Source organism: Equus przewalskii, chromosome 22 (genome assembly GCF_037783145.1).
Source record: "Equus przewalskii isolate Varuska chromosome 22, EquPr2, whole genome shotgun sequence".
Taxonomy (NCBI): Eukaryota; Metazoa; Chordata; class Mammalia; order Perissodactyla; family Equidae; genus Equus; species Equus przewalskii.
Genome location: NC_091852.1, coordinates 14016689 through 14030853, shown reverse-complemented (window position 1 = coordinate 14030853; position 14165 = coordinate 14016689). Strand labels below are relative to the sequence as shown.

The 14165-nt window shown below is 39.6% G+C and overlaps 1 protein-coding gene across 5 annotated transcripts in view; it reads left to right on the top strand.

The window, feature by feature from the left end:
* Positions 1-14165, top strand: part of PCSK5 (proprotein convertase subtilisin/kexin type 5) — a 436496-nt gene that overhangs the window by 80539 nt on the left and 341792 nt on the right. For all 5 annotated transcript variants that reach the window (XR_011531551.1, XM_008515633.2, XM_008515632.2 and 2 more), the window contains exon 3: positions 2231-2344. Coding sequence is in view for 4 of the 5 variants with exons in the window: in XM_008515633.2 (XP_008513855.2) it covers positions 2231-2344 (114 nt within the window). In the remaining variant the exon portion in view is untranslated. The remainder of the gene's footprint in view (positions 1-2230; positions 2345-14165) is intronic.

Here is a 14165-nt window from a genome sequence, read left to right as displayed (position 1 = left end):
TCATGTGCAGAGTCGAAATTCCATAAATGGTCTAATTAATATAGAGAGAGGGCCTGCGTCGGATGCCATTCATGGAGATAATGACATTTTTATGAAGTGGAGAATTGTAGAATACTTGCTAAATATTTCGTGGTAAAATATAAGTCCTTCAAAGGCAAAGATTATTCTTAACTCATCTTTATATTCCCAGCACATTGTCTGGTATAGAATAGGCACTTAATGCTTATTGAATGAATAAATAAATGAATGAAATTCATTCCTTGGAAAGATTGTTTGAAATGAAGAGATTAAAATGTTTCCTGGAAATAGAAATAGTCCATGCATGCCCATGCTTGCTGTTCCACTTTGATTGAGAAAGAAATTGATTTTGTTCTGTATTTTTAGAAACATCGTTGCTTAAAAATTACTTTCTTCATTAAAAAAAAATTTGCACACATTTTCAATGCCACTTTAGTTTTGATGTGATTTCGAAAAATCAGTCTCTTGAACTAAGGAAAAACAAGATCCCTGTTAGCCTCCCTGACAACTATTGTCTGACAGTTTAGAGAAATAATGTCATACTTTTATCCAGTATGCCTGCGTGCGTGTGTGTGTCTGTGTGGTGTAGGATGATTCGGTGATAGAGAGTCACTTGGTCTAGATTAAAACAGGAGCAGAAAAACTTTCCATTTTCCAGAATATCGTTTTTCATGCATTGACTTTTTTTCGGTACTGATAATTTTCCTTAAATTATTTATCAGAGAAGGCTCACCTATGATGCTTAGCTGTGATCCTAATCATAAATAGATTTTATGTTTCTTTAGGAGGCTGTGTGATTTTGTTTGCCTTCTTAGTGATGTAACTAGGAATTCACTCTTTAAATTCATCTTGCATACCAATGTTCTTGTTGAATATATTTCCCAACATGAGAATCATAGACATTTATGAGTTTGGCTTTTGGCCTTAGCATCTTATTTATAGCTCTGTATTTTGAGCTTGTTAATCAGTACCTTAGTATCCCTCCTTTTCTAGTAATGTTTAATCAAGTAGGCAAGAGAGGTTTTGAAACCTTTCCTGAATGGGTGGCTGTGGAATCATAGTAGTGCACTACAAAGTCTCCCTCTCTCCCAAGTTTTGATTCCTTTGTGGAGAGTAGGGATAAATGATGGAACAGAACATTTTAGAGTATCGTGACTAAATTAGCTATGGCCAGGGGCATCAACCAAAGGAGAATTTAGGAACAAATTGTAGAGTGCTGCCAAGGCTGATAAAGTATGCATTTGAGATGTGCCGTTCAAAATGGAACATGCTTATTTTTCTGTTACCACAATGATTACCTGCTTTAAAAAAGACCCCCATACATATCCCTACCATTTAGGTTACAGTTCTGTATTCAACTCAAAGTTCCCAATTGCTTTGTTTAAGCAAAAGTTGCAGCAAAATATTAAGACTTTCTCAAATGGGATGGGTTTGAATTTTAGAGCTGCAAGGAGCCTATGGCTCAGGAAATTGAGCGACTTCTCCAAATTTGTGCCAGAAACAGGTCGAGGGCTTTGGTTTTCTGATTCCCCAAATAGTACTTTTTCCACTACACTATGTTGTAGAAAGCCATTTAAAAAATTTTTGTCATCCTAGAGCATTTGATCCCAGGACAAATTTAAAATTTGATGTGTAATCCTAGAACATTAAAAAATGTTGGCACATGGTATAAGGCAGGGGTCATAAACTGTGGCCTGTGGGCCCAATCCAATCTGCCACTTGTTTTTTACGCAAAGTTGTTGGAACGCAGCCACACTTATTCATTTATGTGTTGTTTATGGCACTACAACAGCAGAATGAGTAGTTGCAACAGAGACCCTATGACCTGCAAAGCCTAAAATATTTATTATCTAGACCTTTATACAGAAAGTTTACTAGCCCTTAGTAGTATAAGGTAAGGATGAAAAAATTAGCTTAAAAAAATTAACTATCAATTTGCAATAAATATGCTTTCTGAAAAAGCTAAAAGACTAGCATGTTATTGAGAGAGGGAAAGGATCTGTCATAAAAGATTAAAAAGCCTACGGCATTAAAAATAAAATCCAGCCAGGTTCTGAGCCTCTGGACTCGGAGATTCCAGTTGCCAGAATGCAGCCTGTGACTTGAACAGAATTGACTCAAGATGGGAAATGCTCAGACTGTCACTTATGTTGCGCTAACCCTGATGGAACTTGAACACTCACCAAATGTCCAATGTCCTTCTTCTTGGCAGGTGGAGTGGATCCAACAGCAAGTGGTAAAAAAACGGACCAAGAGGGATTATGACTTCAGTCGGGCCCAGTCTACTTACTTCAACGATCCCAAGTGGCCAAGCATGTGGTATATGGTAAGGAAGCCTGGCCTGGAGCCCTGTCGTCCAGTTTTTTGTTGTGCAGAGAACATCTGTTGGGACAGGGATGACACAGAAACAGTGACCAGGGACTTAGCCCTGTTACGAGACCCACCATTTGAGATGGATTGATGGCCTATAATGCTTTCCGGATCTTTTTTGAATTTAGCTCTTTGGTAGTTCGGAGAAAGTGAAGGGAGTTCCAATTCACAGAATTTCTATTTGAGAGCTTACTCTGTGCCTTGGCTTTTGAAGTTTGGACCAGAGGATAGAAAAATACACTAAGGTACAGACACCCTTAGACCCATGAATTAGCCTGTTCACCTCTGATACACATTTACTCCACCCTGAAACCAGTCTGGTTAATGGATACTGGCTCTTGGAAATCATTGAAATGACTCTGCTGGTAAGTAACAGATTCCTGACTTAAGTCATCAGATAGATGCCTTCTCACTTTAATAGTTTTTAAAACTAGGCTAGGAAAAAACTAGTTGGAAAGTGTTTGACTTGTAGGAAGTTCAGTGGTTCAAGCAAAAGCTTTCAGTGAGGGAAATGTGCTTAACATCTTGGGAAGGCTGATCCGCCAGTTCACTTGGCCTTGCCTCCTTTGAGAATATACTTGTCTGGTCTTAGGGTTTTATGTCCAGGATCCCTGAGAAATTGATTAGAATATGTTACTTATTCTTAATTATGAAATCCATATGTCCCCAATTTGCTGTATAATTTACAAAAAGACCTTTACTTTCTTCTTTTTTGAAAATCTCTGTTGCTAATTATTGCAGTGTATTTTTCCCTAGTCTACTTTATCTTCTGCAGCCCCCGTCACTGCTTCCCTACAAATCTGTAGCATTTCACGTGCCCGTCTCGTGCTTTTCCGCCTCCTTGCCTTTCATTCCTTCTGCCCGGAGTGCTCTTCTGGCCTTTCCCCGCCCCTTGGGTCAGGATTCTCCCATCCTTCAGAGCGCACACTGAGGCTGACTGCTGCGGGTCTCCCCTGTCCTCATCTGTCAGCGTTTTTCCTTCCTCTGCTCTCCTGGGCTCTCTATTCCTGCCGCTCATGGCACTTTGTTTCATAGTTATTAATCTGTTTTTTCAATGTCCTTCGTTACTTGGTGGGGGGAGCGGGTGTCACGTATATGCTTCCCCAAGAACCTAACCTAGCATCCTGCAACACTAAGAATGTGCGTTTATTTGGAGATGGGTGAATGTGGCTGGCATTTCTCCCAATTTCCCTTTTCTTAGTTTTACCCAGAAGTAGAAAGTTGTGGAAATATTTTGGACCCCAAACAGATTTTTACACAGAAAACTCTTTCATGTGTAAGGGGAAAAAAGAGGGGAGCCTTAAAGCTAAGTTCAAAGGGAGGTGCAACTCTAAACAGCATTTGAGTAGAAAGCACCTGAGGGGACAGTAAGACACTTGACAGCTTATTAGCTCCAAGACCAAGAAAGAGGGAACCACAAGGGAAGGCATTAGAGTGAGTGTTGGCAGGAGCTAAGGAGCTTTGTCTGCGCTGACAAAGTGATAAGAATGTAATGGGATTAAGAGATAGGGTGGAAGCAGAAATATCTCTACACCCCTGTTTATAAGGCTGAGGGGCGGGAGACCCTCTTTGCCTTACATTTCTTCCTGCAAGAAAGAGCCAAATTGCTGTCTGCACGTGTCCGACTGGACGATGGAAGGATCCGGCAGCCTTCTCTGATTGTCTCATCACTCCAGCAGGGCAGGTTGGGCTCTAGGAGGAACCAGGGCCAAGATGATTCCAAAGGTTTCAGTGCTTGGAGAGCGAGATCTCTTCACTCTCAAGAACCACTGCTATTTCTTTGGAAAGTCTCTTTCACTATGAGCAAAGGTTGAGGGAAGAGCTTTGTTTGGCCATTCAAAATGTTGGATTTTTTTCAACATGTATTTGGTAATAATTCAGATAGGTAACATTTATGGAGCACTTACTTTGTGCCAGGCAATGTGCTAAATACTTCATAAGTGTTTTTGTAATGTAGTGCAAACAAAAGTGTCTGTATGAATATTGGCTCTGTTATAAGGTGAGGAATCTGATGCTCATAAAATTTAGGTAACCTGCCTAAAATCACTCAGCCTGAAAGTGGTAGAGCAGAGCAGCCAAACCAGGCAGGGGGATGTGAACCCACAGGATTAACCTGGCATCCTGTCCCCACCCTTCTGTTCTTTACAAGCACCATCATGAGGAAGACACGATTCCAGCCCTCCAGAAACTTCAGGAGAAATGGCCAAAATCCAAGGCACAATGGTGGGTCCCATCAAGGATGAACAGAGTAACTTGGGACAACCAAAGTGCTTCAAAGCTTCCTCTTAAATACTTTTCCCTTAACAAAAGGGATGGGAAATAAGTTGCACACCTTACATTTATCTGTCAGGAGTCGTATGACCAAATGACAGCCAGAACTTCAAATCTGCAAACCTGGACTCAGATCCCCATCGCTTTACTTACTATGCCCATGATTAAATCACTTCAACTCTCCTCAACTATAAAATAAGAGTATCTAGCTCTTATGGATGAGTTAGCTAGTGCTGCATAACATACCATAGCAGTTAGTTTTTACATACTTATCTCCTGGGTTCTGTGAGTCAGGTATTCAGACAGGGCCCAGTAGTGATGACTTCTCTGTTTTGTGATGTGTGGAGCTTTGGCTAGACTCAAAGGTTTGGCTTGAGCTGGAGGATCCATTTCTAAGGTGTCCTAGTCACATGGCTAGTTTCTCCCCATGTGGGCTTTGCCACAGGGCTGCTTGAGTGTCCACTTAAGATGGCACTGGCTTCCCCTGGATCAAGTGATCCAAGAGGTCATGTTAGAAGTGTGATGTCCTTTATCATCTAAACTCAGAAGTCAGAGACAGTTTTACTTCTGGAATTTTCTATTGGTCACATGTGCCACCTCTGATTCAGTGTGTGAGGGGGACTACACAAGAGTACGTACACTAGGAGGTGAGGGCTGTTGGGAAGCTCATTACCACAATTAGGTGAAATACTACATGAGAAGCGTTTAACACAGTGCCTGACACGAAAAAACCCTCAATAAATCTGAATTGTTATTATTCTCTGACTTTTTAATTACCATACATGCTGTTTCCTTTTTATCTGTTTAAATTGCTGCTAGTGGAGGAAGAATGGGATCACGTGGCCAGTGGGCATTCTTCAGAGCACTCCGGTGACACATCAGTGACACAGCTGAGTCAGGTGCTCATTTTCTCCTCCCTCCTTTTCCTGAGCCCTGGGCCCTGCTGCAGTGTTTTTGAGGGCTGGCTGGTGAGCCTCCACCGGTCCTGCCTTCAGCTCGTTAGCCTGGGCTCGGTCCTGTCATTCTATATTTATCACAGAAGAATGGAGATTAAAGAATGGCGTGAAGTGTGCCCGAGTGTCTCTTTTAATTAATTTAAAAGCTTTGCCCCTGTTGCTCCTCCCCTTGGAAACCGGTGTGTGAAACCATTATGTCTAGCCTTGAGGCTCAGGCAATATATTCAGGGGAATGTGCATTTACGAGAGTTTGTTATGGAGATGATGGCTATTTAATTACTCCTCTGTCCTGAAACACTGTGCTCAGGCTTCCAGGAGTTTGGAGGGCCCAAGTCTAGAAATAAAGCTCACTTGGTGTTGCATCGACAAACTTCTCCTGCATTTAGTCTTTGTCTGGCATGGTGGCAAGCCCTGAGGATTTAGGGAAACATGATCTGTGCTTCCTAAGAAGAGCAGTAATGCAGGAGAAGAATATATAAGTATTAATGAAAGCTCCCTGGGCAATGACTCGTCCCTAAAAGTTTCTCTGGGGTCATGGGCTCCCGTCCAGCCGCTGCTCCTTGGACTTTGGGCTGTAATTCTTGCTTGCAGGTTTGATTCTTTTTGTTTTGGTGACGGGGTGGGGCTCGGGCAGTGCGAGTTCATCAGCGCTCCATGGGTGATTCTAATGCTCATCCAGGACTGAGAGGCACTGCAGCTGGGAATCCTGTGTGAGTCAGTGCACAAGTCTGCTACGTGGTAAACGCTCAATCAATGGTCATCGAATAAATAGACAAGTGAACTGGAATGAAAGCAAATCTGTGATAATCTCCATAGTAGAGAAAATGATTGCTCACATTTATTGAGTACTTCGTATGTGTCAAGCATTTTGCCAAACTTTTACATGTTTTGTCTTACTGCTGGTGTTCCAGTGAGTTAGGAACCATTATCATCTTCATTTTGCAAAGGAGGAAATTAAGGCATAGACAAGTCACTTGTCCGAAGTCATACCATTTACCAGGGGCAGACTGTATTCAAACCCAGTCCTTCTGAGTCCAGAAGCTAGACTTCCAATGTCTACATCCGTGGTTCTCAAACTAGCACACATCAGAATCATCTGGAGGGATTGCTGCCCACCCCTCTCATGCCCCCCATCAGAGATCTGGGAATTTGCATTTCCAGCAAATTCCTGGTTGATGCTGATGCTAGCATCCAGGGACCCCTTTGAGATCTCACTGCCCTACCCTACTTTAAACTTGAGGTTTATGTGAACACAGCTGGCTTCCATCTTCCCATTATTAACTAGGGGGAAAGGGACTTTCAAACTTATGGGATATTTTAAAGCACACTTGGTCAATTTAACTTGTTTTTCTTGATCTCATACCTTTTTCTGACAAAATTTTCTATTTGGGAACCTGGCAGCTTTAATAAGAGAAGATGCTTTCACTGATTGAAAATAGCCTTGGTTATATATTCTTTCAAGGTGCTTCCACAGACAAAGGATATCTGATGAGAACAGTTCTGAAGATTTGACCAAGTCTTTGGGAACTTGGTGTAATAGAAATGGTTTTCATGCACCATTTTGACTCTGCTAAAGAAAATTCAGTTTGACTGTAGAGACAACAAGGCTAAGTAAGATGCCTCCTCAAGGATCTGGGGATGCCGAGCAAAGTCACAGAGTTCAATATTTTTTTTTATATCAATTATTTTTTTTATTGAGTTCATAATAGTTTACATCAATGCGAGATTTCAGTTGTACATTGTTTCTTGACTGTCACCACATAGTGCTCAGTCAGTTCAATATTTTAAAAATTATTATAAAATATTTAAGACACACAAAAAGTGTAAAGAATATACCACAAATGCCTGTCCACCCACCACCAAGCTAAGGAATAGAACATTATCTACATAGTTGAAGCCCCGAGTGAGTCTATCCTAATGATGTCCCTTCGTCCTCTACAGAGTTGGTAAGAGGCTGAATTTAAAACAGCGGGGGCATTCCCCCTTGTGGGCAGGATGCTTCTCTTTGTAGGAGGGCTTCAATTCAATTTACAGGAGGTTTACTTTTGTGAAGTCATTGTAAAACGCGCATTCATACATGAAATTCATACTGTGACGATTAATGAACAGTTTCAAGAAAACAACCTGGAAATGAAACTGATGAAAATTTAAGTTTAGTAGAATAGCTTTTATTCCTTTAGTCGTGTAAATATTTTATTGCTTAAGGAAGTTGTTGTAGCATTGTATGGTATTTCTTGTCTAACTGAGAAGAACTAATAATGATTTTGGAGAAATCCACAGTAAATAGTTTAAATTTTTTTTCCTTGTGGAAAGCAAGCTCAATTCAAAAGTGAAAAAAGTAAAGAAGGATTCATAAAATCTTGCTCTTTGAGTCTCAGACACTATCAGTTAGTATGACTGGTATTCTTAACTCATCATTTTAGTTAGTTAGCAAAGTAGAATTTTTGGTGACGAATATTGGGTGGCCTATTTAATATGCATTATTTAAAGCCAGGCTGTCACAAATGGGCTCACTCTTTGATGCACTACCTCAGATTTCATGAAAGCTCTCTGGGTGGTTTTTCTGAGGAAAAAAAATCATATTTGTTGGTCAGCAGAGTGAAAATTAGCTGAGTTCGGCTATGCATGTGAGACATGTCTGCCAAAAACTATGAATTAGCTAGGATAGTAATTGTGAAAAATGATTTTAAGCCACATGGTTCTTCCTCAGCCAACTGGATGATGTTCAGTACTCCAAGAGTTTGAGGTATTGCTGTTTCTGTGGTTGGCACACGTTTTCCTAATGATTTATATTGTCATTTGACTCTAATAAATCTGGTGGGGTTTGTGGCATTATTGTCCTGGCAGCTTGGAAATCATCCTTTTAAAATACCCCATTTAGCTGTTTTAATTGAAAAGGCAACATGGTGCAAATCTGTAACCATGTGGCACGTCTTGATGCAAGTGGGAGGCCTTCTGAGAAAGGACAAACTCCAGCCAAGCAGCAGATGATTTACTGGTAGGAACTCCTGGGGGCTAAGACGTGGTTTTGCTGTCCTAGTAATTGCTTCAAACTAGCTCTGTGTCCTGCAGAAAGGTATTTTAGTTGTCTCAACTTTAGCTCATCTGAAAAATGAGGAACCTGGACTCGATTCTTTCTTAAGCTCATTCCTGCTTGAAGTTCCATTAGTTCCACATGGCAGGTTGAACTGTTGTTGAGTCTAGGGTGGCATACATACCACCAGTGGGCCCGTTTCTTGATTTCTAACTCAGACCCACTCCATGAGCTCTCTACTGCTGTATGCCGTGCTTTTGTTTCATTACTACTTCTAACTCGTTATGTCTCCTGCGTTAGGAGTCCCCAAGACCCCCTCTTCCCCCCAGGTTTGCTGATTCACCAGGAGGACTCACATGATTTGGCTTATAGTCATACTCATGGCTATGATTTATTTCAGTGAAAGGATACAACACAAAATCAGCAAAAGAAAAGCCACGTGTGGTAAAGCCCAGAGGAAGCCAGGTGTAAGCTTCCAAGAGACTTCTCTTAGTGGAGTCGCACAGAAAGCACGCACTTCCTCCAGCAACAAATTATGACAACACGTGTGAAATGTTGTCTACCGGGGAAACTCATTAAGGACTCAGTGCTTAGGGTTTTTATTGGGAGATTGTCACATAGGTACCCAGTCCCTACCATGTATCAAAATCGACACTCTCAGGAGGTTTTCAGCCTAAACCATATTGTTTGCATCAACAATTTAGGCACAGTGAGACATTCTTATGAGGGAATGGTGTGAACCCTCCCCAAATCCAAGTTCCCAGTTGCCAGCCAAGGTCTGAAGACACGAGTGGCTGAGTTAGAATAATATCTTCTCCTTTATTAAAACTTTGTGTTCAGTGAGCAAATAAATTAACACCAAAGAAAAATACTCATAAGTGATAATTCCAAGAAAAAGCAAACTTGAACCCCAAGTATGGTGCATATTTGTTTTACAGCCTGGAAAATCCCAAATGAATCAGAGTTCCTATGAAGCAGATGTTTATTCATGCATACATTCGTTCATTCATATTTAGCAGGGATTTATTTTTTCCCCAGCACTTACAATGTTCCTGGCACCGAGGATAAAGTAGTAAATGGTGCCTTCTTTAGTGAAGAGTAAGGGGAGCATTTTATGGGCAGGAGTTTGGGTAATTTTAGTCAGTTTGCCTGATCAGTTGACGGTAGTCCACTGAGAGTGCGATAGCAGAACCCTAACTGGAACTTGCTGATTAACTCGTGATGATTTCACATGATTTCATTGTCCCGCATGAAGGTTGTGGTGGAAGTCAGTATATTAGGAATATTAAGTTAACCTATAATTAACTAGTCAGAATGCTTCTAGAAGAGGCCAAAAATTAATGATCCACTTGGAAAAATCATTTCAGATAATATTCATTCTTGCCTGGTGCAAATTATTACAACCTTTATAATTTTCCTTGAGCAAGACATAACTTATTCCATACTGGTCATTTATCGTCTCAGCTTTACTTTCAAAGAGTAAAAATATGTGTGTAGCCTGGCTCTTTGGCCTTGACTCTAATATGATGAAGAGTTTTAGTCAAGATTTTTCTTTAATTAGTAACTCATTTTCTGTTGGAGAGCAGATAGCATTGACCCTTGAGCTCACTTAATCTGTGACTGTCTTCCTAACATGTTGATTCAAGTTCTGTTATCAAACGGTTTCTGTGAATCCCTCATTTCTCATTTACTTTTCACCCAGTATTGGGGTTAGTTCTAGTGATCAAGGCACATTTTTGGTTTATTTTAACCCGTTTCTCTGCCAATAAGTAGGGTTATCTTGGTAAGCATTTGACAAATGTGTGTTGATAATGTAGCGAGGAGAGAGTCAGTCATTTAGACTTCATCATTTTCCAAATTCACAGAACTGAGTTTGGCTATTCCTAAAGACGCTGCTGCCTTCAGATGTCCTGTGTTGAGAATTCAAATTCTAAACTTATTTGAGATGGAGGCATCTGGAATGCTGTTTTTCCTTAATTTTGGTTGACAGTGAACTTGGCTAGGAAATTAGTGGAGCAAAAGAAATGATTCTTAGCAATCCAGTGATGAGAAGAATCAGAAAGAAGAAAACGCCTAGATTGCCTGGGGAGGAGAAAGTAATAACTGTCTTCAAATAGTATGCACATGCACATCAATGTGATTTTTCCAGTTTCTCAAATGTTAAAAAAAATATCTTTGGTAGACTGTCTCAGCCTGGGGATGGGATTCTAGGCTAGCGATGGATCATCCAGTATGCAAATGGTACAAGCTAAAGGAGCTGCTGCACCCAGATAAAGTCAAATTATAGCGAGAAAAGTAGAATAAAGCTATAAATTCCAGAAACAGGATTTGATTACTTAATTGCGTAGGTCAGAATCAAAATTGGGTTCATAATGCAAAAGTGCTATTCTTGATGGTAGATGATGTAGACAAAGTAAAAAATTCATTCACTGGGTATTCTTTCCTTGATTAAAAGGAAAAGACCTGATAAGAAAACTAATTTCTTCCTTTATGCTAAGGAAAAAAAAGCAAACCCAGTTTGGATGGTGTCTATTCAAATATTTGGTACAAGATCTACAGAATAACCTTAAAGACTACTGGGAAGAAACGGAGCTATTTTGTCATTCTTTTCTCGTTTAGTTCCCTGGTGAGTTAAATTTTGACCCTTGTAAAAAGCCTACTGGGATGGAAGTTCTGATCCAGACAGAGTAAATTAGCATGTCTGAAGCAAAGAAAAGACAATTATGCCCGGATAGCATAGGCCTGTGTTCTCTTAATGATCTCTTTGCATGGTTTCTTGAAACTTAGTTAAATTAGTGTCTTAAAAAGTTGGTGTTTGGGTTTGTTACTTAGTGATGGAGAAGCCATCTTTATCTTTCAGTGAACTGAAAGAAATTCAGCAAGACTCTCAGGAATAGTAAGTTAAACACAGCAGGTCTACCTAATATTTTTTTAGATCATTCCTGTTCTGCTGAAATGTTTTCTATGCCCATTCTCGTTCTTTCATGCCTGTGCTCTGTATCCCAGGCCCGTCCACTTCACTTCCATGCACACCACATAAGCACATGGAAACAAAAAACAACATATTTTTGCACTTAGTACTTTGAATCAGGTGGTCTTTAAGAAGAAGATATTGCAAAAAAGCTCATAGACCACCAAACTGGAATGGGAATGAAAAATAACTGAATTCAAGGCCTCAGCTCTTGCTCAGTACCCACCTTGTCTATTTTCAGCAACCAGAAATATAATCTATTTAGAAGCCCTTTCTTTCCATAATGAACAATTCAGGTCAAAAACACTTCCTTATACTTTATCAGAAACTTGTGTCCATGTCACTCCACACACTCCTCTTGGTCTAAATTCCAGGTTGAAGATCACATTGAATCCCTATTTGGTCAGCTTTCATGGCAAACATTACAGAGATGTTTTGGGAATTTAAAGCAAAATTAGGAAGAATAATATAATGAACATCCCTGTCCCCATCACCAACTTCAATAGTTATCAACTCAAGGCCAATGTTCTCTCATTTATTGTCCCCTGCACTCTGATTGTCTTAGAGCAATTCACATACAACATTTCATTTCATCCCTGAATATTATAGTATGTATCGCTATAAGATAAGGATCATTTCTTCACGATAAAACCATAAGATCATTATCACTTGTGAAAACATTAATGATAATTTCTTTATATTATCAAATATACAGTCTGTTTTCATATTTTCTCTGTTGTGCCATAATTTTTCATTTGTAACTTGTTTGAATCAAGATAAGGTTTATATGTTGTCATCAATTGGTATATCTCTTAAGTTTCTTTTATTCTAGAGATCACCTCAATTTTTCTTTCCTTTGAAAAATTTTGGTTGAAGAATCTAGGTTATTTAGAGTGTCATGTGGTCTAGGTTTTGCTGACTGCATTCTCATGGGGTCATTTAGCATGTTCTATCCCCAATATTATCAATATATTGGTAGGTAGTAAGAGCTAAGGGCTTGATCAGATTCAAGTTCAATTTTTATTTTTGAGAGGGTGAGGGTGAGACCACTTCCTACCTAGCTGGTGTGTGTACTTCCATCAGGAGGCACAGCTTGTCTGCTTGTTTCTTTTTGTGATATTAGGAGCTGCCATTGTCTAGATCCTTTAATTATTCATTAGAGTTTGCAAAATAATGATCTTCTCTTTCTGCAATTCTGTCTCCATTTGGCTGGAGCACCTTAACAAAGAGAAACTTCTCATCAGTTATTTGGTATGATGAGATACAGTTCCTATAGGAAAGATAAGATTAATGCTCATTTCTTTCATTTCATTTATTAGGGGTTATTTCCCTAGAATTCACCAAAAACCACCAATGAAGTTTTTTTCTAGTTTCATTATGAATTCATGGTTTTAATTATATTTGATGTGTTTTATTTCACTGAAATTATAAACCTTATTCTTGCTTTAGTTGCCATGTCTTTGGTCACTGAGAGCCCATTCAAATTAGCTCCTAGGTCCTTTTGATATGACTCCAGGATTCTTTATTCTTGGCATGACAAGCTATTCTTTTTTTTTTTTATAAAGATTTTTATTTTTTTTCCTTTTTCTCCCCAAAGCCCCCCAGTACATAGTTGTATATTCTTCGTTGTAGGTCCTTCTAGTTGTGGCATGTGGGATGCTGCCTCAGCTTGGTTTGATGAGCAGTGCCATGTCCGCGCCCAGGATTCGAACCAATGAAACACTGGGCCGCCTGCAGCAGAGCACGCGAACTTAACCACTCGGCCACGGGGCCACCCCCATGACAAGCTATTCTATACTCACCTTGTGCACTTCCTATTCCAGACATGGAATCAACCATTTCTTTAAAGACCCCTTGTTCCTTTGTTTTTTGAAATTGATGTTTAGAGACCACAATATGAATGCTGAGGTTCTCATTACTATTGAATTAGTCTTTAGGCCTTTTTAGTGAACAGAGTTAGAAATATGCATTTTTTTAATCTGTAAAATACACCATGAGTTTGTACAGCTATTTCCATTTAAAATCAATTCTACAGAGTTTATTGCCCTCATCAGTCTTACCTCTGTATCTTTTTCCTATGCTGAAAATCCTGTTCTCAGTGACGCCAACAGAATTCCTCACGGGTTTTATGTCCTACTATATGAAAGACTATTTCAGAATAACAGACTACCACCAGCATGATGATAACTGCAAGCATTTTAAGTTGTATGTAGTTCTTTTTGTCCCAATACATCCTACATACATCGCATGGTTAGATTACTTGTTTGAAATTACTTTGGAACATTTCTCTTCTGTAAACATTTTTAAATGGCTTTCATGCTGCCCCAGAATTTTCTCAAAGTTAACCATCCTCAGTTCCTTAAAAATAAAAATCTTCATATTACATATTACATGGTTTTAAGTCTATTCTACTAACCTAGTTGTTTTTTTAATCAATGTGTCTTAGTGTATTTCATGTTCTGCGCTGTCATTGGAAGGATAGAAAATGTTACAAAGATAGGCATTGCTCAAGCTTGTACAGGCAATAGGTGCAGAGGAGCAAAAC